Here is a 23767-nt window from a genome sequence, read left to right as displayed (position 1 = left end):
AGAGAGAGAGAGAGAGAGAGAGAGAGAGAGAGAGAGAGAGAGAGAGAGAGAGAGGAAATAGGAGCCTGTCTTCTCCTTCCTATAGGGGCTGCTCATCCTTTTTATCCACTCTCTTCTTTTTAGGGAAGAGTTCTTGGGATGAACCTAGGGTTTCACCGCGCTAGGCAAGCACCCTCCTGCTGAGCCCCTGGGTCACACTTTGGAGAGGGTCACAGCTACAGTAACTAATCTAGAGCTGCAGAGACTTAGCTATTGTCTAGGTTTCATTCAGTTTCTGATTTTTTTTTTTAAAATTATTTAAAATGAAGCATTCTGAAAGGTGACTCAGCAGGTAAAGGTGCTTTGCTTGATTTGCCACTAAGCCTGACAGCTTGGGTTCAGTCCTTGCGACCTCCTCTTGGAAGCTGTCCTCTAACCTCCCCATATACTCTGTGGCACACAAATAAACAAATTCAATGAAAAAGAAAAGATTTGTAGACTTTAATTTAGATGGCATAGAATTCACCTGTAACATTTAGTGAATTACTAGTTTTTATCACCCCAGTCCGACAGAGGGCCTGTTAAAATATGAGAGACATCTTTTCTGATTCAGCTCTTAATAAAATGATTTACCTGTGTCAGATTTAAACAAGCGCAGAAGTTAATCACATCACTTAACAAGAAAACATCTTTCTCTGCTTCTAACTTATTTCTGTATTTTTTTCAAATTGGTTTAATTCGTATTCAGAAATTTCTTTTAAGATAGATGCTCTCCAGATTTCCAGATTTCTCATTTTGCTGCTTTAGCCTAGAGACAAGCTTTTGTGTTTTCCCCCTCACTACTGTGGTATTTTCTTTCATTTCATGCCTTCTCTCCTCTCACAGGCCCTTCTTTTTATTCCTACTGCTCAGAATAATCTTTTAAAATCGGTCTCTTTTTTTTTTTTTTTTTTTTTTTTGAGACTGGCTCAGGTAGTTTGGCTTGTAGCTGAGGGTGACCTTGGACTCCTGAGCCCTCTGTCCCAACCTCCCTGTGCTGGGATTACAGGTGTCTGCCACCACACCCGGCTTTAAATTCCTTCATTTCTGTTTCAAATACCGAAAGAGTTTGTACATTTTCTTTGTCTCCTTCAGCCTGACTTGTTTTCTTCTATCAAACCCCTTGTCTTCTCAATCCCAAAGGCTTTCCCTGGGAAGCAAGCTGTCCAGGGATCCTCCTGTGATACACAGTGGTGTCTTTAAGTTTGCTGTTTCTCTCTCTGGGCTGCACCTGCCACACACTGTCGATTTTCTCAGGCCGTTTGCACACCCAGGGGGTGCATGTGAGGGTGGTTTAATGGAATCCCCAGTGTAGGGCTAGCTGACCGTATTTGGGAGGTTTTTAGCAGAGGGTAATCCTGGCATGGAGTTCCACTGGGCAGGATGGGTGTGGTAGCTGAGTTTCTGCTCCTGGAGGAACTGATTCTCAGTGGTTGGGGCAGTCAGTTCCGGCATTGGTCGGTTCCCCTTCTGTATTGCACAGAGCTGGGAAACCACTGAAGTCATGTGCTCTGCAGAACTTGTTCAACTGGTTTCCTCTTCACAGACCCCTAATTCAGATTCCCACCCTGAATTAGGATTCTTTTCTGCATATGCTCTTGGTCCGGGCTTGTTTTAGCCTTAACCACAGTAGTGTTCTGGAATAGTCACATCTTTGTTTCGCTGGTGGCAGAATGGGTAGGGCCGAGAATTGAAAAATGTTATCAGTAGGACCAGGTAGACAAGTATTATGTAACCACTGAACTCAGCCTCTAGAAGATTTATTTCTGGGGATTGAGCTGGTTTATATGCTCCCTCTCTTTCTCTCTCTTCCCCTCCCCCCTTTCCCCTCCCCCCTCCCACACACACACACACACACACACACACACACACACACACACCACACACAGATAAATAGTACCATTACTTATTTTCTCCTAGCTCTTGGTGTATATGACCTCCCACTCCTCACACCAAGTTTAGGAGGTGTTAGATGTTGTTCCTTCCCAAGTTACAGACAGGAAACGGAAGTCCAGTGGGGTCAGATATCGTGTCATTCTTGCTCATTCTTATTTCCTTCCCTCTTTCCTCAGGTAGAGGTAGGGTGTGCTCCTATGTCAGCTGGTTATCACCTCCACTCTTCCGAGCCCTGCTTTCTCTATTCAGTCCTCCATCTTTGTTCTTTCTTGTAGGCATGACTACATCTCCCTCAAGGGAGCAGGACAGGGACTGAGCAGACACAGCCCTGTCCCTGGGTTTCCCACCATCCTGGACTAATCCCTGCTCCTTCCCCAACTCTTCCTGCACTCCCCCCTCCAGTTTGTCATGTCTCGTATCAACTCATACATCATGACCTATGGAAGCAACGTCTTAGACACTTGCCGTGATTGTGACTGTCGAGGTGGCTGGCCAGCAGCCTTCACCTAAAAGGCAGTCCCCATGAAGTCAGCTAGGTTCCACATCACAGAGCCTCAGGCCACCTGAGCTAATTTACTAACTCTGTCCTCCCCTTCTCTCCCCCTCATCTCTCTCCCTCTCCCTCTCCCTCCCCCTCCCTCTTCTTTCCCCCTCATCTCTCTCCCTCCCCTCTTCTCTCTTTTGTTCTCTCCCTCTTCTTTCTTCCTCTCCCCCAGGGTCTCTGTGTAGCCCAGGTTGCTCTTGAACTCACAGAGATCCTCCTGCCTCTGCCTCGATAGTGCTGGGATTGATACTACTTTCTGCTGTGATTTCCGACTTGTTTCCTCTCTACAGTGGTGTCCAGAAGTCTCCGTGGACCTCTGAGTACCTTCCTCAGAGATGTCCCTGCTTTTGGGACAGCCCTTTGGGATGAGAGGAGAGTCCTTATCCTGGATGTAGGCCTTTCCATTTCTCTTTGTGGTATCTGAGGGTTCAGTCCTGTGTGATGTTCTTTTGGGTTGATTGTTTTGTTTTGTTTTTAAACTCACACCCTGGCTGTGGCTGGAAAACTCTTCTCTGCTTAAACTTGAAAACAGTCTGCCGCCTTGCCACTGCCATTTCCACTCCCAGTATTTCCTACTTTTCTGGTCACTGTGAGCTGACTTTGTCACATCTTCTCTTTGCTGTCCCTTTTTACAGCATTTGAAGGTGGTGATGGCATCCAGATTCCTGGAGTGTTTCTCTTCCTTGATTGCCACCACATGATTCCCTCTTGATTTCTCCTCTTACCTCAGGGACTCTCCACCCTGTCCTGTCCTGGGCTCTCTCTCGGGTTGTATTTGTCTTTACAACTTGTCTCTCTGGAGAGCGCCTCCTCCCCAGGCTTGGAGATGGCGCCTCACCTCAGGCTTGGGTTTCCGGGTGCCTGCAGGATGTCGCTCTCTGGATGGCTGTCCCGTTGACATTTCAGGCCCAACATGCACTTGTCATTTTCTTGTCTCCCATGATCTCAGTATGGTTTCATCTCCTATTTAGTCATCCGTGCCAGAAGTCCCCAGGTCATTCTTTTTTTTTTTTTTTTAAATGTTTTCTCTTTCCTTTTATAGAAGTTCTGTAAGTTGCTATAGATGGCTTATGGCGCCAGATTTTTTTTTTCTTTCTAGAACTATGTGATAATGTGGGATTTTCCCACAAAGTGAATAATAAGTTATTATTTTTACTATTTGGCAGTCTGGCAGATGGTGATATTGTTACTTTAATTTGCATTTCATGGATGACTGGAAGACTGAACATTTTTGTGTGAGCACTGGCTATTTCTATTTTTTATTTTATAAGTTGCCTGCTTGTGTTTCTACCTAATTTTTTCTAGGAAAATATTTGTCATTTTAAGTGTTTAAAATATATGTATAAATCCAGGAAATTATTAGCAACTGTTCTGTGTTTCAATTTTACCTTTCCAGTTTATTTTTGTTGTTGCTGTATTTTTTTTTTTTTTTTTTTTTTTTTTTAAGACCAGGTCTTGGCTATGTAGCTGTGGCTGGCCTGGAAATAAATTTGTCAACTAGACTGGCCTTGAGCTTAGAAGAAAAGGCCACCATGTTTGCTGTTGTGTGATGTTTGGGAGGGTAGCGGTTGGGAGTGGTTTTCTTTGCTTTTGTCCTTTGTAGAGGCAAGGTCTTGGTATGTAGTCCAGGCTGGCTGGTCCTGCCTGAGCTCCTGAGTGCAGGATTGTAGTGAGGGTTACAGACATGGGCTAGACTGTTCTGCTTTGTTTATTTATCTTCTATTTTTTGAGGCTAGCCTCAGCTTGCTCTGTAAGCCTGGAATCTGTAGGCCAGCATCATTACACTGGGTAGAAACTCTAAGATAATTACTTTTATTTGTTTAGTGTGCATATGGGTGTCTGGGTACGCGTGTGCCATCTGCTCATGTGAAGGGCAAAGACAGGTGGGAGAAGTTGCTTCTCTTCTTCCACTGTGCACTGAACTCCAGTCATCATACTTGGGGTTAAGTGCCTTTACCCCTGAGCCATCTCACCTCGTCTCCTTCCCTCTGATTGCTGCCTGAGTACTCTTGTTTGTAAACTCTTTAAACTCTTTCCTCTTTTAAGATTCTATAACTTCACATATATATGTATATTATATATACATTCATGTATATGTACACATATTTAAATCTCTAAATCAACTTTGGTTTTCATATTAATTGCAAAGTATGTGATTAAAAGTTAGCTCTATGTTTTGGACAAATGACACTCATTTATAGTTCCTGAATTTAGGAAGCAGAGACGGGGAGAATTGGGAGTTTGAAGCCAGCTTGGATTCTGTAGCAAGACCCTGTCCCAACATGCATCCTCATAAAGAATTTCTTTAAAAACGTCATGTAATTACACAAGCCCTCAGTTTTCCTACTAATTATATCAGTAGCAGTCACCAAGATTTCATCCTCTCGAGGCTCCTCTCTGAAGGCTCGATCAGAGCAGAGCCTGTTGCTAAGGTCATGAACCGAGCTGCTGCTGCTGGCTTGAAGAAGCCCAGCTCTAGATCGTGAGCTTGTGCTGGCGAATGGGTGTGCAGTAGGTTGTATCAGTTACTGTCTTTGAAGGAAGGAGTATGTTGTGGACTTCAGGGCTGGAGAGATCCTCAGCAGTTAAGAGCACGTTGCTCTTCCAGAGGATGTGGGTTTGAATCCCAGCATCCGCACGGTGGCCCACCACTGTAGGTCTCAGAGGATCTGACACCCTCTTCTGGCCTCCACAGACACTGCAGACACACAGCGCACAGACATATGCGCCAGATAACCACATGCATAATATAATAGAAAAAGACAGGTTTAAAGAAAACAATGTGAACTTTGGATCACGCTGAGCTAGGGTCCAACGTGAGCTGACCAGCGGTGCTCTTGGGTAACCCTCCATCCTGTTTGTGAAGCAAGGCAGTGAGTGCTGCTTACTCTTCTGAGGTCTAGCAAAGATCAGATGAGGAAATGCACATATTTAGTTTCGGAGCTGCTACATGGGGTTAGATTGTTTTTTTTTAAGTTTTGTTTATATTGGCAACAAGTTTTCCAGTCTAATATTCTGTGAAATAGTTCCAGATCTGATAGAACTTTGAATCATATTTCACATTTAGGCTACATACAAGTAGTTTGAGGAGAAACCGATGACTATTTATATACCCTTTATGAGAGGAGGAACTCTCTATAAAAATAGCAATTTCATCACTAAGCTGTATCTGTGGCTGAACCCTGATCACATGTAGGGTATTCTTAGGTCATCGCTTGGTATGATATTCTCCGAACTTAAGGGGGAAAAAAAACCCTTTCTGTTCTTCTTATTTATTTATTTATTTTTAATTTATTTATTATTATTTTTTTTTTAATTTAAGACAAGGTTTTATCTGTAGCCCTGACTGGCCTAGAACTCACTTTGTTGACAACGCTGGCCTTGAACTCACAGAATTCAATTTCATCCTACCTCCTGAGTACTGAGATTACAGGTGTGTGCCACCATGCCCGGAAGGAGGGTTCTGTTTTAGTTTACAGTTTGAGGGTGCAGCCCGTCATGGCGACAAGAGTTTGAGGTCGCATTGAACGCTCGGTGAGTGGAACGGATGAGCATGGTGCTCAGCTGGCTGTCTCATTTTGGTCAGCCTGGGACTTAGCCCATGAAGTAGCACTGCTCACACACAGTTAGGGTGGGTCTTCTCACCTTAGCTAACCCAGTTAAAAATTCCCTCACGGACACGCTCAGAGGCTTGTCTCCTTGTGGCTGTAGGTCTTGTGTTCAGTTGGAGAATGTTCAGAGATGAACATTCATCCAATGAATGTGAGAAGGATGCCGAGGGTCCTGAGGAGCAGGTCCCACACACCTGTTGATGCCGGGCATTTTGAGTGCCTTCTTTGCTTCAGGTGGTATTCCTAGCAGTTATGTATACTGTTTTATCATCCAGAAAACTCTCAGGGCATATGCTATTATTATTCTTTTTACGAGAATACTTGAAGGAACTGGGATCATTGTACTTAACGGAAGTATCAAGTAGCAAGTTTGTGACTCACAGGAGGAAAAGGCACAGACATCTTTTAATCATCTGCCAAGCACTGTGCTAGACTCCAGTCGTAACCCTACTGAATTCTTAACGACAACTCTATTTGGAGGTTTTGCTACTCTCCTCTTTTAGCCAATGAAGAGCAGAGTGTCACGGCACAGGTCTCTGTAAACCACCACGTGATCCTAGCACTGAGGAGGACCACAAGTTTGAGGCTGTCCTTAGCCACACAATGAGACTCTGACTTAAAACAAAAACCAAGAGGAGGAGGACTGGTTAGGTGCTGGCTGTCTTGTTAAGTGTGAATCTTTCTAGTTCACAGGTGGTATTGGTCACATGATGCCCTCATTCTCATGCCATGTTCCAGAAGGCAGCCTGAGTGGCCTGCAGAAAGCTGGTCCTGGTGTCAGAAAACCTTTCTGACTACTAGTGTCCAGAGCGGAAATGCTTTCCCTCCGTGTTTTTGATCTCTGTGTGTGTGTGGCAGTGGCGCAGCCTCATGCTTAGTGCTTCAGTTGAGCTGCTTTAGGAACATTGTTTGAGGCATCATTGGGGTTGGAGAAAATTTTGCATTGGCTGATGAATTTATCTTTTATGCAATGTTTATTATTGTTATTATTTTACCATGTATTCATTCCCCATTTATTTATCTATATTTTGCAGTGTTGGGGGTTGAACGTAGGGCCATAAGCCTGCTATGCAAACACTCAACTGCTGGGCCACATATACTAACTTTAAATGTATCTTAAATGTATTCATAAGGACAAATTAAAATGCCTAAACTAAAAATAATATTGCATATATATATATTCATGTATTTATTTGGGAGAAGGGTGCATGTGTCACAAGTCCTGGGGATCAAACAGAGGTTGTCAGTCAGGTTTGGTGGCAAAGTGCCTTCGTCCACTCTGCCATCTTGCCAGCCTTAACTACTATATTTTATAAGAGAGTTTTGTATCTGAGTTGAGAATTATTGGCGTCTCTACTGTTGAGCTAAACTGTCTAAAACAGTGCTAAGGAGACAGGCCACGGAGCAGCCTTCTTCCCCCTGCTCGGGATTTCTGACACTTCCCTTTGTTTAGACACAGGTGGGGCCCAGGCAACAGCAACGGTGGTGCCCTTGAGAAGAGTTCCAAACTAAGAGTTGGTTTAGCTTTGCCACTTAGTAGCAGTGAACTTGGATAAGTCATTCATAATTTGTAAATGAGGGATTGCGTAAATAAGGCACAATCTTAGAGCAGCCTCTTGGGCAATCAAAAATACTATAAATGTTTATGTATGTGAGGGCAGGAGAAATGGCTCAGTGGTTAAGAGCAGTTGCTACTCTTACAAAGAGCCGTGGTTCAGTTAACAACCACCTGTAACCCTAGTTCCAGATGTCTATCCCATGCCATCTTCTGCTCTCTGTGGGTACCCGCCACACACATGGTGCCCATACATACCACCTGTAACCCTAGTTCCAGATGTCTATCCCATGCCTTCTTCTGCTCTCTGTGGGTACCCGCCACATACATGGTGCCCATACATACAAGCAGGTAAAAGACTCCTGCACATAGAACAACTGAAAGCCGGGCAGTGGTGGTACAGATCTTTAATCCCAGTTCTTAGGAGACGGAGGCAGTCAGATCTCTGTGAGTTTGAGCCCAGCCTGGTCTCACAGAGTTCCAGGACAACCAGGGCTATACAGATGAACCCTGTCTCGAAAAATAAAAACATCATCATCAACAACAAAAATTTAAAAGCTATCTCCCATTTCAATGTTTAAAACATCTTTTTGGTTTTGCTGGGGATTAAACCCTGGGCTTGGCACGTTCTGAGTATGTATTCTATCTTCCTAAAGTTCTCCCCCTCAGAATCAATTCTAACACTGTGCACGGAGATATTCTTGCTTAATGGTTAGAAATGTTTATACATTTATAAACATAAATGCTAATAAACGTGACCAGCCCCTTGGTGGAATCTTTATTTAACTTAAAAGTCTTTGGAAAGTACATAACAACATGGAGAATAGTCACACAGTTTTGAAAAATGTTGAATGATATTTCTTAATGTTTATTCTATGTTCAAAACCAGACAACCCAAGGAACAAAGTCAAAGGGCTCTATGCTAACGCACACTCAGGGCTCTCAGACTTTAAGCCTCTGGTGTAATGGCGGAAGAAGGGATTTCATGTGCGCTGTAGAGGACTGATGGGGGATTTGCTGTTTTTAGAATTAGAGTCCAGAGGTTGAACATAAAAGTTAAAATAGCATAGCAAGGTCTGGTGCTGTACGCTTGTGGCCGCACTGCATCAGAAGCAGAGGCAGGGAGGTCCTGTGTTTGAGGCCAGTCTGATTCTGTTGGTCAGTCAGTCAGTCAGTCAGTCAGTCAATCAATTCTGTTGTTCAGTCAATCAACCAATCAATCAACCAGTCAGTCATAACATCAAGGCACTGTACTTAAAATTAACATTCAAAATTGTACTAAACAGTAAGCTGCCTGGTTTTATGTCAGCTTGACACGAGTTATAGTCATTTTGGAAGAGAGAACCTGAATTGAGAAACTGCCCCCACCAGATTAGTCTATGGGCAAGCCTGTGGTACATTTTCTTGGTTGACGGTTAGTGTGAGAGGGCTTAGCTCACTGTGAGTGATGTCACCCTTGGGCTGGTGGTCCTAGGTGCTATAAGAAAACAGGGCAAGCAAGCCATAAGGAGCACACCAGTAAACAGCACTCCTAGATGGCCTGTGCCCTACTTCCTGTTTCCAGGTTCCTGTTCTGAGTTCTTGCCCTGACTTCTCTCAGTGGTGGTGGGATAAAACCTCCCTCCCCAAGTTGCTTTTGATTATATTTTATCACAGCAATAGAAAGCAAACTAAGATGCCCAGAACCCCGCTTTTCCCAAATCTGATTTATTTTATTCTCAGAAACAAACCATTGAGGAATAGCTGACTCAGAGGTGAGCGGACATGCAGTGGCTGTCAAACATGCGGTGGTTGGAAGCAGTGCCTGCGTTTTTCTCTTTCTTCTGGCTTCTGCCTCTGCTCGTCCAGTCACTAAATCACAGGTGGCTTTTCTAGCTCTGGTTTTTGGGTGCTGTGTCTAGGATCCTACCTTACTGCAGGAAACTTGTAAGTGTAGGCATTAATCAGGACTGGTTTTTGGCTATTGGACCACGGAGGGCAAAGACAAAAGATTAGAGGAGATCACCTAAGTCAGTCCTGTCTTTTATTTTCAATTTGGTCTAGTAACTTCAGAGAGGAGGAAGATCTAATCACCTAAGGGAACTGTCTCTGACTTGGGCAAATGAGTCCACTATGCTATTATCCACCACTGTCCTATAGATTGACGTCGTATCAAGCTAAGAATAAATATTTTTTTCCTTGTCTATTGTGTGCTGCTTTTGACTTCAGCTGTTGTCATGAGGCTTGTTCCTGTTAATGAGAACCCTAGTTAGAAGGTCCCCTGAGAGCTGGGGTTGCCAGCAGCTGTTTGTCAGAACGATCTTAGTCACCCTCCATTCCCCAACCCTATTTGGTTTCTGAGACAGGATCTCTCTACATAGCCTTGGCTGTCCTGGAACTCACTATGTAGACCAGGCTGTCTTTGAACTCACAGAGATCCACCTGCCTCTGCTTCCCAAGTTTGGGATCAGAGGCGTGTGCCAACACAACTGGCCATCCATTTTCTTTTTAGAAGTAAACTATTAGGAAGAAAATAATGTGGCATGTGCTTTGGCAACAGCTCTTTCCATCCCAGCAGCTGCCATTCTTTCCCAGACCGTTTTCTTAGGCTCCAGTGAAGAGAGAGTTTGAATTTTGTAGCCCTGGCAGATTGGTGGCTAATTTAGTTACTGTTACAATTCTGGAGAACTTGATTCTTTTCTTTATTATGACCATTGAAAGGAAAGTCAGAAGAAAAGGTTGTTGTCAAGCAGAAGGTCTCTGGTCTATCCAGGTGTCCTCCAGCCTTTACTTACCGCCTACTGTACGTCAGACAGTACGTGCTATGCTAAAAGAGGCTTGATTTGAAAATAAAACTGTCTTGATTTTTAGTGTTGAGGAGGTACTGGGCATTGAACTTAGCACCTAGAGCCTACTAGGTAAGTGCTATACCATTGAACTACATCCTTACACCCCTTTGGTTCTTAATGTAAACGTCTATGGGTACAGTCACAGTGGGTTCCTACAGTCTCGAGTACTCTGGTGGCTGAGGCAGGAGGATTGCTTGAGCTCAAGAATTGAAGCTAGCAGGACCCTAGACTCCAACAAAACAAAAACCTCCAACCAAAACAACAAAATAAACATTTTGTGCTGACACACTTTATAAAGCTTATTTTTACTTTCACTTGCTGTACTGTGACCTTTTTCACTTAGTTTTTCACACATTTCTGACTTTGGTCCAGCAGATCAAGCAGCATTTGATGTTTGGATTTTTTTTTTTCCCAGTATAGAGAAGAGTATGAGGATAATGCTAGCCTGTATAACTTGAGTGGAATAATTTTAAGCTGAGTTCTTGCTCCAGGTTCGTAAAGTCAATGAAAGTTCCGAGGTTATATGTAGAATTTAAATATATGAACGTTTGGAATGTGCACTCACTAGCTTCCCTTGGAGATTCAAAAGACTGGCAGAAGGTTCCATCCAGGGTGGTGGTGGGGGCACGCGGTGGAAGGAGAGAACAGACGCCAGCAAGCTGACTCCTGACGTCCACTCATGCGCCATGGTGTGTGCTGTTTACACACGCACACATGCACAGACATGCACACACACACACACACGTGTGTACACACAGACACTCATACAAATGCATATACAGGTGTACACACATGCACACACACGCATGCACAGGTGCACACTCGCACAAACATGCACACATTTACTTACATACGTATTTATTTTAAATGTTAAAAAAAGTGAAAAGAAGCCGGGCAGTGGTGGCGCACGCCTTTAATCCCAGCACTTGGGAGGCAGAGGCAGGCGGATTTCTGAGTTCGAGGCCAGCCTGGTCTACAGAGTGAGCTCCAGGACAGCCAGGGCTATACAGAGAAACCCTGTCTCGAAAAACCAAAAAAAAAAAAAAAAAAAAGTGAAAAGATTTAAAAATCATTACTGTTAACAATTTTAGTTACTTGCATTTCTGTTAGAAATTTGTGCTTGGCTTCCACTCCCTGAACTCTTGAGATCAGCATTCAGTGGAAAGGTTTCCATTTCCCTTTATATGTAGCCATGTCTTTCCTGTCTCCAAGAAGCCACTTAAAAGTAATTCATTATTCAAAAATGGGGGGAGGGGAAAGGGGAACTCTTTTATTTAAGAGAAAGCTTGTTATTTACTTTTTCCTTGGGAGTTTCCTCCTTCAGTGTTTTAGCTGATTGACTGTTAAAAACAACCTTAGTGCCTGAGCCTAGAAGGTCATCGCCCTGAGAAAGCTACCAGTGACAGACAGTAAGTGGCTGAGATGGTGGCTTCAGTTGCAGATGGGTCTTCCCAGTCTTGCTAAGTGGTAACAAGGACTTAGAGGCAGAATTTGAGGTTCATGGAGCAGTCCCATACTGATGAAGAAGGTGGCTTTCATCCTCAACTTAAGATCCCAGCCACAGCTGGGAAGCCTGTCTTTGTGGAATGCATTCCGAGAGTGTTCTTACATTTGGTTCAGGAGATTAGAAATTAAAATCCACAAAGGATTTCTGACCATCATTTTCTCTCGTGCAGGTGGATGGAAGCATGCCTAGGGGAGGACCTGCCTCCCACCACAGAGCTGGAGGAGGGCCTTAGGAATGGAGTCTACCTTGCCAAGCTAGGGAACTTCTTCTCTCCCAAAGTTGTGTCCCTGAAGAAAATCTATGATCGAGAGCAGACCAGATACAAGGTGAGTTCTGTGTTCTGTGTGGCATCTATGGAGAAATTCGTGCAAGGTGAGTGCTTGTTCCATATAAAGCACAGGCCTTAAGAAGCCCAGGGTAACAGGGAGTAGCACAGAGTGAGTACTGTGGGGAATGGTGTCAGCTGAGAGGTTCTGGTGGCATGCTTCTGACTGGGCAATTTACCTAGAATTTCTCAGCCCCGGATGATTTATTTTTTCATTCTTAGAAAGTAGAGGAAGTGCCTAGGGGAATTACCATTGTCACAGGGAACCAGGCACTGAAGTGTAGCTATGGTGACTTTGGGAAAGTTCCTCCTGCAATATTGGAGGAGTTCAAGATAAAATGGGAAAGAGACTTTTAATATTTTTAATTCTAAATAAACAATTATGATAAAGACATCTTTAGAGCTATTCCCTGCTCTGCCATTTCCCAAGACAGGGTCTGGCTTGTTTGTAGATCAAGTTGCCCAGGAGCTCACAGAGAGCTGCTTGCCTCTGCCTCCTGAGTGCTGGGGTCAAAGGTGTGCACCACCACACCCAGCACTGGAGCTGTTCTGTGGATAGCACAGTAGCACACTAATGCAGAGAGAGGTTTTCTTGTCTTTGGAACCCTGGCTGATGGGAACTTGTGACAATTCTTCTTCTGCCTCCTTCTACAACCTTATATTAATTTTTAAAAAATAATTTGCTGCAGTGATTTCTATAAAAGTCATATATGTATATCTCCCCATATATCCCTTTGGAGATGGGCATGGTGACACAAGCCTTTGATCTCAGCACTCGGATAGCAGAGGCAGGTGGATCTCTGAGTTTGAGGCCAGCCTGGTCTACAAAGAGAGTTCCAGGACAGCCAGGGCTATATACCCTGTCTGAAAAACAAAAAACAAACAAACAAGGAAAAATGTGTATATCCCTTTATCTCTTTGTAAATTGATCTTGCCCCAAACTAATAGACACAGGGGCTCTAACTCAGAGGGTAGAGCTCTTGACTAGCATGTGTGAGCCCCTGGGTTTAATACCCAGCACTGATTTAAAAACAAGCAGATGGGCATTTGCAGACGAAAACCCTGACTGCTAGGTTGTATCCTTTTGGTCATTTCTGGTTATCTGCGCAACACTCCCCCCAACCCCCCACTAACCTACATGGTTTATGTGTGCACTGTCTCATCAGGCTCATGGCACATGTACAACATCACTAGTAGATGGAGTGTCTCAGACTGCAAGGCTGGATGACGTGCTCACTGTCACCAGTAGCTATCCAAGCCCGAGAACTGAGTCTCGGACAATGTGATTCCAGAGACCACACTGTAAAGCACACTGCTGAGGGAGGTTCTCCAGGCAGTTTCTTAGTGAGAGGAAGGCAGAGTGCAGCTTCTCGGTACTGAGGTGGGAAGTGTAATGACGTTTAAGGGATGGGATGGTGTAGCAGTTCACAAGAGTTTTTACGTAGCACTTGCCAACAGCACGCAACGCTCTTGTGCTTTCTTTCAGGCTACCGGCCTCCACTTCAGACACACGGATAATGTGATTCAGTGGCTGAATGCCATGGATGAAATCGGATTGCCTAAGGTAACCTGCGGGGTCCGTGCTACTGCTGGTCTTGGCATAATGGCCCTCGTTTAACCTGCAAAGTTAGTCTATAAAGCACTCAATGATCTGTCTGTCCTTCCTCTGCCCTTCCTTATATTTCTCTTTCCTCCCTTTACTCTTCTCTTTGTTGTGTTTGAGATAGCAGCTCAAGCTGTACTCTAGGCTGCCTTGGAACTCAAAATGTTCCTGCCTCAACTTCCAGAGTACTGGGTTTATAGGTACATAACGCCATGCTGGCTAATTTTTGCCTGCTCCTCCTTAATGATACAGATTCTTTTCAGTTTGACTCAGGAAAAGAATTTTTCTTTATATGTGTTCTTTTTTCCTTGGTAAGGAAATACTTTTCATTGCTGTGATGGGATTAGGTGGTGGTTTTGATTCTCTTAGACTTCCCTGTGGAGCCCAGGGTTTTGTAACTGAAAAAGAATAAGGATTCAAGTGAGCTGTGGAGTGTCACACAGTGCTCAGTCTCTGGCGCTCAGTCTCTGGCACTCAGCACGGTGCTAAGCTCTTCATTAAACACGGGTCTGTTGAGCTGACTCAAATTCGAATCTCAGTCTGTGTGAGAGGCCAGCTTTCGTCTCCACTTCCTCAGAGCAGGCTGCTGAAGTGCTCTTCTCTGTCAAGGGCATGTTTGAGATATCGGTCCCTCAAATGTCAGGAAATACATTGCACCAAGTTGCTATGGTTACCTGGCCTTTCTGTGCACCCATGCCGCCTGTTCCCACTTTTCTGTAATGTAAACTACTACACTGTGTTTCCCGTGGCTTCCTGCCTTTCATACAGTGTTGTCATCTATGAGTGATAACAATTTATCATCCTTTGAATGGTATTTAGAGCATGTTTATGTTTGTGGTTGCTAGGGGTCTTTTGTTGTTTTGTTTTGTTTTGTTTTGTGGTGGCATTAGAGAAGAACCCAGGCCATAATCGCAGCTAGGCAAATGTTCTACCCTCAGGCTGTGTCCTCAGCCTTCATTGGCTTATATTTTGAGACAGTCTCTTTGAGTTGCCCAGGCTGCCCTTCAGCTCACTATGGAAACAGGCAAGCCTTGAGCTTAGGTTTCTTCTGACTTAGTCTCAGAAGTTTGGAAATACCCTAGAGCCTTCATCCAATCCCTCCCCAAACTTTCTTCATTCATCTGAAATGCCTCTTTTATCTGTCCATCATCACAACAACTTTGTAGCCTGCTTCTCCAGTGTCCTTCTCCTCACTCAGCATAGCCTGGGTCCCGCCTCCTGTGCGCTCTCTAAGCTCTGCTTTTATCCTTCGCGACAAAGCGAGGGTCCATCCTTGTCATACTTGCCAAGTCCCCGTTTGTCTGGCTTTGAACATGATAGCAATTGTCTGATTTCACCCTACTTAACTTCTGTTACTTTCTGGAGTATATTTGTGGCCTTGCAGAAGCTTTGGGCCCTCTCTCACTCCTGCAAACACGAGTGTTACTGCTGTGTTCAGGAAGATCTTTTCCCGAGGTCTGGGCTGTCTTAGGTCTTTATTTTTTTCTAGATTCTTCTGACCAATCCAATCAGTCTACTTCTTTGATTTCTTCCTAGATTTTTTACCCAGAAACCACAGATATCTATGACCGGAAGAACATGCCAAGATGCATCTACTGTATCCACGCCCTCAGGTAACCAGGGCTTCTTAGCAAAATAAGTCACCTAAGGATAACTGCTCAGTCCAGAGTCTATTTTTTTGTCTGTGCTGTAAGAATGAAAGAGGTTTTATATCAACTTCAGGATTTTCAAATGGAATAGAAGGCTATTATCCTTACCGAACACCTGTGTTTTTCTAGAGACCAGAGAGAAGGGATTTGTTTATTCCCATAATATATTATTGTTGCAGAAACACGGTATAATCTTTCATTTTTTTATCTGGTGCCTCTCCGAACTCTGCATCTTAATCAGGGTGTGGTGTTCTTTATCCAGTCAGCCATCTGGGACCTTCCATTGTTACTTGTTCATTCATTAAGTATTTTTTATACCACACAAATATGACAGGAGGTAAAGCATAATTTCATGGAAAATGACTCAATTTCAAGTTCCCACTTCCTAGAGCCAGCAGGGTACTGAATTAGCCAGAGACAGTGCTATGTCTGAAGGGAAGGTGGGGGAGAGGAAGATATATATACACTTGGGTAGTTGGGAATGGTGGTATAATGTGTTATCAGATTCGCTTCATGGCTCTAGGACTGAGGAAGGTTGGGAAGGAAGTGGGAATATATGTGTGTGTGTGTGTGTGTGCGCGCGCACGCTTACTCAATAGATAGTGTGGGCCTATAAGAAGCCTCTTATCTCAAGTAAGTGCAGGACCTCACACATGCTAAGCATACCTTCTGCCACTGAGCTGCCCCATCTCAGGGCTTTTATGAGACTGGGACCGGAACCTCGGTATCACCAGCATCATTGTGAGCATGCAGAAGAGTGGCTGCAGGCGGCTAGTACATCTCTGTGTCACCAGCATAACAAATTCAAATGCTCGTATCTGAGCCAAAGCCTGATTAGTTCTCAGCATTGTGATTGGCTTGGTGTGCTGAGGTCTGTCTGTAGTGATAACCTTGTGAAGGCCATGCCTACAATGGTTGTCTGAACTTGGCAAGCACGGGAGGCTAAGCTGGCAGAATTCTTCTCTGCTCCTTCTGTAGCCTCTGATGTAGCCTGGGTCCCAAGCCCTCAATTCTTTGAAACACAGATGAGGAGTTACTGTGCTTCCCTAATGATGGGATCAGGACAAAGGGAGGAAGTCCGCCATTGTTCTCCCCTGCGGTCTGTGCTTAGAAAGCACATACTTAGAGCAGTGTGTTCTGGCTTGGGATTCATGGATTCTTTCCTCCCGTTTGGTGTTTTCCTGAAAGGTAAGTTGGCAGCCCTTGATAGTATGTAGGAAGAGGCTGTTAACTACTCAGAGCTTCAACAGCAGGACAGATTTCCACTTCGTGACTGTGGGACGTCCTCTTCCTTTGTGCCAGCAGTAACACAGGAGCCCCTCCCACCTGCCCACACCCAACTTTCATGCTGGGAGTCATACCCACACCTGGCCCATGGTGGGCAAGTGCTCTGTCCCTGAGCTATGCTCTCACCACCTCCCCATTTGCAGAGTTTTAACTGGCTCTAATCCAGAGGTAGTTACTGCACAGTAGTGGTGTTCTCTGTGGTGTTTGTGTGCTTTCCTTCCTTTTCCCTAAGGTTTTACACTTCTGAGAATTGATGCTAGCTTGGAGTTAGAAAGGTCAGTGTTCTAGGTCATCCTCAGGTACATAGTGAGTTCCAGGCCAGCTAGGACTGCATAGTAAGACCCCACCACTACCACAAAGCAAACGGAAATAAAACCCCACTGATTTTGGTATTAAATAGACCCATAATCCCTCACCTTACATTAAGAAAAATAAAACCCTTCATGTTATGAAAATCGAGTTTAAGTTAGTGTTGCTAAAACCTGGTAAGAATTAACTGAGGTTATCTAGAATATTTATCTACAGGTATGGTTATTTTGGAAGATACTGGGGTTTATAGATTATCTGTAAAACTGTGGATGACCCTGTTGTACTTTTTTAAATTTATTTGAAAATTATTTTGTGTGTGCACAAGGGCGTGCAGGTCAAGTTCAGGGCACAACTTAGAGGAGTCAGTCAGTTCCTCCACCGTATGGACCCTGGGGATCCAACTCAGGTTTGATGGGAGATGGCAGGCCAGAGCAGCAGCCCCTTCTGATATGTATGCTTTGTGTGTTTGGTTCTGTGTCTTGCTGAGTCGCTGTCTGTAAAGTCGTCTGATCTCTTGATTCATTGATTCTGATCTGCTTGAGCTCTGGGATCAACACAGACTTACAGACACTTCTTGCTGAAAGATGGGTTGGTGAGATTTGTCTTTCCTGTCATGGAGTTTAGAGTCTAGAGTCTTATTTATTTTTGTTCTTTAGAGAATAAAAAAAAAATAGCATGTACTTTATTTTAAACTCTTAATTAACCTACATTGAGCTTCTGTGTCAGTAATAGGAATTCCACTGGAGCAAGTGTCGCTATTTGAGGCATTTTCATGAGGCTTGTTTAAGATGTCTTATTATCTAAAGCTTACGGGTGCGAAGGGCTCACTGGTGCGAACATTATGTTAATAAAACATGATGCTATATTAACATCAGTGTCTCAGCATGCGTTAACTTTGGGCCACAACTGGGACCTGAAATTCTAGTCTAAAGGAAATCTTTCATCCTACTGTGCCTCACACCGTGACACAAAGTATTCTAGGGTTACAGTCATGGAGTGGGGGAAAGCTTCCCCCTCAGTGTGCCTCAACTCATCTCACCCCTTTACCTGAGCATGCTAGGGTAACAGTCCCAGCGAGGGGCCCTCTCTTCTCAGTGCTCCTCTTCCCAGTCTCACTCCTCCACCTGAGCTACAGCTGCTCTGGCAGGAGGCCTCACTCTTTGCACGTTGGTGTCTTCTAGTTTGTACCTGTTCAAACTGGGCCTGGCTCCTCAGATTCAAGACCTGTATGGAAAGGTTGATTTCACAGGTAAGGAGTTCCAGAGGCTTGTGGAAAATATATGACTCATTCAGTAATCTCCTGGAAAGTTCAACAGTGCCTGCCTTAAAGGAGAAGTTCTCTAGAAACTACTCCCTCAAGGAAGGTGGGAGGACCACAAATGAACTGAACTGCCCTTTTAGTGTGGTAGGAAGAGCACAGGCCTGGGCATTGCAAACTGTTCTTTTGCTTATGTGGGGATGGCTGGTGGGGTTAGTGTTTACATATGTATTTTTGTATGGGCGTCAGTTATTTGAGGATAGTGCCATCTAAGATGTAAAGTGGCGGTGTGTGGCGCTAACGTTAAATGTGTACGGTTGTTAAAATGGCTTCATAGCTAGCACCTCTTGGGGAAGAATTACGGGGCAAGACTAGAGAGTGAGTTGACTCAGAAACACATTTAGTTTTTTGGCTCCATATTTCCTGTGTATCGAAAGTACGATAAAATACCTTATAGAGAAAAGCTCTGGAGACTGCAAATGGAGAGTCAGACAGGGGGAGACTAATGGCAGACAGCCTGGGGAAGCATGTACACCAGAGACTGTGTTGTAAGACTACAGTCAGAAAACTTGGTGGGTCCAGGCGTCATTCTCTGAAAGCTAGCTGTGAGAATTAAAGGTGCTATCAGAATAACCTTAATCCTTTCCAAGAATGGTGTCGCCCATGACCTAAGGACTTCCCACTTAGACCTGCCTCTAAAAGGGTTCTGTACCTTTCAGAACCCCACAGTGTGGACTGCGCCTCTAACATGGGCCTTGTGGGATAAGCCACATTCTAAGCCATAGCATTTTGTGTGTTTGCTATGGTCAGGTACTTGAAGAGATGGAAACCAGGGGAGAGAATGGACAGTGGTAGCACTGGTCAGGAGTAGGGGTCAGATCTCTCAACTGGTTATTATTTTGTTGGCCTTAGAGTTTGGAATGGGTAGTATTTTATCTATAATATTTTTCCTTTCAGGAAACTCATTTACTAAACTCAGGGAAAAGGTCAAAGCCTCCTTTATCATTTGGCTTTCTGCCTGGGAAAGGAAATTGAGCAGCAGCTAGTGATTTGGATACTAAAGACTGAGATAGCGGATTGTGACTCAGTCCCTGAGTTCCTCCACTCATCCTCTGGTTATTGTGGGGAGGGTTGGAAGCAGCAGTTCTTAAAAACTATGGCCCCTGGGTCTTTCTGCCTTATAGTTATGTTTGGTGCTATTGGTAATAATAGCGAACAGATGTTTATTGATGACATGTTGTCTAGCAGGTACTAAGTGCTTCCCTACAGTATTTTCTTAATCCTTAGTTACAGGCAGAGGCCATTTTATCCCTTTGAGTTATGAAAAGGTGCTTAACTTGCTTGACCAGGTCTTCATTCTTTTCTGCAGAAGAAGAAATCAACAACATGAAGATTGAGCTAGAAAAGTATGGGATCCAGATGCCTGCCTTTAGCAAGATCGGGGGCATCCTGGCCAATGAACTCTCAGTGGATGAGGCTGCGTGTAAGAGGGGAACTTTTCTGGGCTGAAATGGGGCTTGCTCAAGGTGGTTACGCTGTGCTGGGGTCTCGGCACAAGCAGCTTTGCTAGCAGTCTTTGCTCTATGGATAGTGTAGGCACTGCTCTAGTCTATGCTACGGTTGTTTGGAAATAGATTATCAATTTTTATTAAAGACATTTTTATTAAAGGCCCTGCATTTTGGTGCCCTTTGAGGCTCTTTCTCTTATGGTATTTGTACATAATTCAGGATGAACATTCTTTCATAGCAAATACATGTGGCCAGGGTATATTATGAATATTCAGCATGGTGAAAATTCCAGTGGATTTTAGGTGAACTGCCTGCTGTGTGCCAAGGAGGAGATGGTGGGTGGAGGGCCAGCTGCCCCTCTAGCTCTGGGCAAGGGGTCTACTATCTCTGTGACGGCTGGTTGCAATATCATTTTGTCTGTATAGTGTGTACCCGTTACCATCTATAATCTCACTATGCTGTGTCTTGATTTAGTTTCTTTGTTTTTTTTAGTACACGCTGCTGTTATTGCTATCAATGAAGCTATTGACCACAGAGTTGCGGCTGACACATTTACGGCTCTAAAAAACCCCAATGCCATGCTCGTCAATCTTGAAGAAGCCCTGACTTCCACCTACCAGGATGTGCTTTACCAGGCCAAGCAGGACAAGATGACAAATGCTAAAAACAGGGTACAAATGCAGCATCCTTTTAATTGACTTGTGCTCTTCCATGTTTGGTAAATCTGCATTTTAGAAGCCATTTTCTTGAGATGTAGTGTAGGCACAGTACAGTTGGCCATTTTGGGTGTACAGTTGAGCGTCAATAGATGTGTATGTGTTTATTAATTGTCCCTGCCAAGAGTTCCTGCTGCCCGCATGCCATCAGTCTGCCTCCCCACCCCCACTCCAGGCAGCTACCAGTCTCTGTTTTCTTTTTATGAGAAAGGGTTTCTCCGTGTAGTCATGGCTGTCCTTGAACTCATTCTGTGACCAGGCTGTCCTTGAACTCAGGAATCCGCCTGTCTCTGCCTCCTGAGTGTGGAGGTTAAAGGCAAGAGCCAGTATGCCAGGCCCCAGTCTGTTTTCTTTCTCACTACATTCTACCTTCTCTAGAATGTAAAATTTCATAAACGGAATTGCTTAGTACATAGTCTTCTGATATTGAAGTCTTTTCTTGTCCACTTGTATGTGGTTATTTAAAATCAATTTGAGAGCCGGGCGGTGGTGGCGCACGCCTTTAATCCCAGCACTTGGGAGGCAGAGGCAGGTGGATTTCTGAGTTCGAGGCCAGCCTGGTCTACAGAGTGAGTTCCAGGACAGCCAGGGCTATACAGAGAAACCCTGTCTCGAAAAACCAACCAACAAACAAACAAACAAACACCAATTTGAATAGTTTTCTTTTGAAAGATGATGTGATAATGATATAGTCCTTCTCCATTTGCTTCTCTGGGATGAAATGTACTCTTACTATTGTTATAAGTATGTGGAAGTTAGCTGAATGATTCCTGTCAGTAATTGTAGGCCAGCCTGAACTACAGATGAGACCCTGTCTCAAAAACCAAACCTCTGTGTGCATGCCATTGATCCCGGCACTGGGGAGGCAGAGGCAGGCAGGTCTCTGTGAGTTTGAGCCCAGCCCAGTCTACAGAGTGAGTTCCAGGACAGCCAGGGATTCATAGTAAGGCTCTATTTCAAAACAAAAGCAAGGGCTGATGAGATGACTAGAACCCATGTTAAAGGTGAAAGGAGTGAACCAACTCCACAGGAGTGTTCTCTGACTGCCACACATACACACCACACTCACCCCTCCATCATACCTGTATACAACCGTAATAAACGAACAAAGACTCCACATACATTCTTTTAGTCCTTGGCGTCAGTGACGTCTTTATTATAGAGCAAGGAATTTAAGCCCCAAAGTAAGTGCTGAACAGGCTTGCAGGCAGGAGGTAAGGCCTGTACCTCCAGGGAGAGGCTCCCAGCCTGGTACCCACAGAAGCCCTCTGCTCTCAGGCGAGGATGCCATTTCAGCCCACTGAGCTTAGTAGGCAGGGTGGTTCCTCCAGGGCTTCCTTCCTGGCTCCTGGCTTCACTGTGCAGGGACCCTTACTGCTTGTACCAAGCGGACCTGGGTCTTGTGTTTTTAGGTATAGTCATGTAACTTTGTCACTTACAGAAGGTCTGAATTCCATACTTAGACTTGTTCTTGGTTTTGTCATAATGATGGGGTGGGAGGAAGCCACACATACTTCTCTGGGCTCTCCAAAGACCTGGGCTCATCTCTGCTGTCTTCATTCACCCTCAGACGGAAAACTCTGACAGAGAAAGGGACGTTTATGAGGAACTGCTCACACAGGCCGAAATCCAAGGGAATGTCAACAAAGTCAACAGTAAGTATTGCCCCAAGTTAGAAATATAAGGCAGGAGGGTAGCTGGTTCTACTTTTTCCTTTGTGCTGCTAGGATTGGAACCCAGGGCAAGCACTGAACCGCTGAGTTACACCCCAGCCCCAAAGAAGATTTTTTTTTTAATCCCTAAGGCTGTTAGTGAGGTGTGTTCTATCACAGAGAGAACTGGGTGAATTCAGTGGGAACTCCAGAGTTCTGTGTGCTTTTCACAGTTTGGAAGCTTCACTGGAAAAAGACGGTATTTTGAATATTGTAGGCATTGCATATGTCTGGTTCAGTGGGGCAATATTGGTGCCAAGCCATTCACAGCTGGAAGCTTTTAAGTCGGCCTGGAATGTGGCAGGAGTCTGTAGACTGAGGGCCGGTCTGCTTGGAGAGAGATCCTCCACTGAATGGCATTCAGGTTCTCTGGCTCTAGACTCTTGAGCTCCTGAGCCATGGCAGCCCTAGGACTGGGCTGTTTGCACAGTCTGGAGCTGAGGTTGTCTGGGGGAAGGAAGAATCTCTAGGCTGTTGTGTTATTGTCAGATGGTTTTAACCCTTTGCTCTCCCCTCAGCATCTTCTGCCCTGGCCAACATCAGCCTGGCTTTAGAGCAGGGCTGTGCACTGACCCTGCTCAAGGCTCTGCAGGCACCGGCCCTGGGCCTCCGAGGGCTGCAGACCCAGAACAGTGACTGGTACATGAAACAGCTACAGAGTGATCTGCAGCAAAAGAGACAGGTGGGCACTCGGGTGGGGCTGTGGGCTTCCTGGCCTCTTGGTTCCATGCCTGGGTCCCCAGGTGTCTGTCCCTAACTTCCACGCTGTCCCCCAGGCATCTGTGTCCCTAGCTCCCACGCTGTGTCCCCCTGGTATCTAGTCCTTACTTTCATGCTGTCCCCACAAGTGTCTGGTCCTCACTTCCATCCTGTCTATCCCTCCAGGTGTCTGTCCCTCCATTCCAGGCTGCCCCGCAAGCATTTATGTGGCCATTCCCTAATACAACAGTTTAGGCTGGTGGTGCTTTTCATCTCAGCTAGCATGCACATTCTCTAAAGCCCCATTTCCCTTGGAGAAATGTAAATACTCTTAAAATACATAATGCCCTCTCTCCATTGCCCACTCCCAGCCCTCCTCCAAGGAAAATCTCTGTAGGCAACCTCAGAGTTTTCCATTTTTACTTCAGGAAATACTTTAAAAATATTACCCCACACCAGAAGTTTCCTTTGACTGACACTGGCAAATACTGTAGGTGCTGCAAGGTTGGGTCTCATGGGATTGGACTTGTAGACTTTCCTCTGAGGAACAAATAGAAAAGTCTTCTCTATTTTTGTCTACTATAAAAGATAGACAGTATACATCCTACAAATTCCCAGCATACATTGGTAGGAGTAAGCAGCCACGTTAAGCAGCCCTTGTGAGTGCATAAATATTTATAAAACATTTCAGGGCCACACACACACACACACACACACACACACACACACACACACACACAC

The 23767-nt window shown here is 44.7% G+C and overlaps 1 protein-coding gene across 1 annotated transcript in view; it reads left to right on the top strand.

The window, feature by feature from the left end:
- Iqgap1 (IQ motif containing GTPase activating protein 1) overlaps positions 1-23767 on the top strand; it is an 89369-nt gene that overhangs the window by 21262 nt on the left and 44340 nt on the right. Inside the window, exons 3-10 of the mRNA XM_028754775.1 lie at positions 12129-12285; positions 13771-13848; positions 15424-15500; positions 18314-18381; positions 19760-19873; positions 20392-20570; positions 22186-22270; positions 22846-23009. Coding sequence (XP_028610608.1) covers positions 12129-12285; positions 13771-13848; positions 15424-15500; positions 18314-18381; positions 19760-19873; positions 20392-20570; positions 22186-22270; positions 22846-23009 — 922 coding nt within the window. The remainder of the gene's footprint in view (positions 1-12128; positions 12286-13770; positions 13849-15423; positions 15501-18313; positions 18382-19759; positions 19874-20391; positions 20571-22185; positions 22271-22845; positions 23010-23767) is intronic.

Source organism: Grammomys surdaster, unplaced genomic scaffold (genome assembly GCF_004785775.1).
Source record: "Grammomys surdaster isolate TR1022 unplaced genomic scaffold, NIH_TR_1.0 126036, whole genome shotgun sequence".
NCBI lineage: Eukaryota > Metazoa > Chordata > Mammalia > Rodentia > Muridae > Grammomys > Grammomys surdaster.
This window is presented reverse-complemented; position numbering and strand designations above follow the sequence as displayed.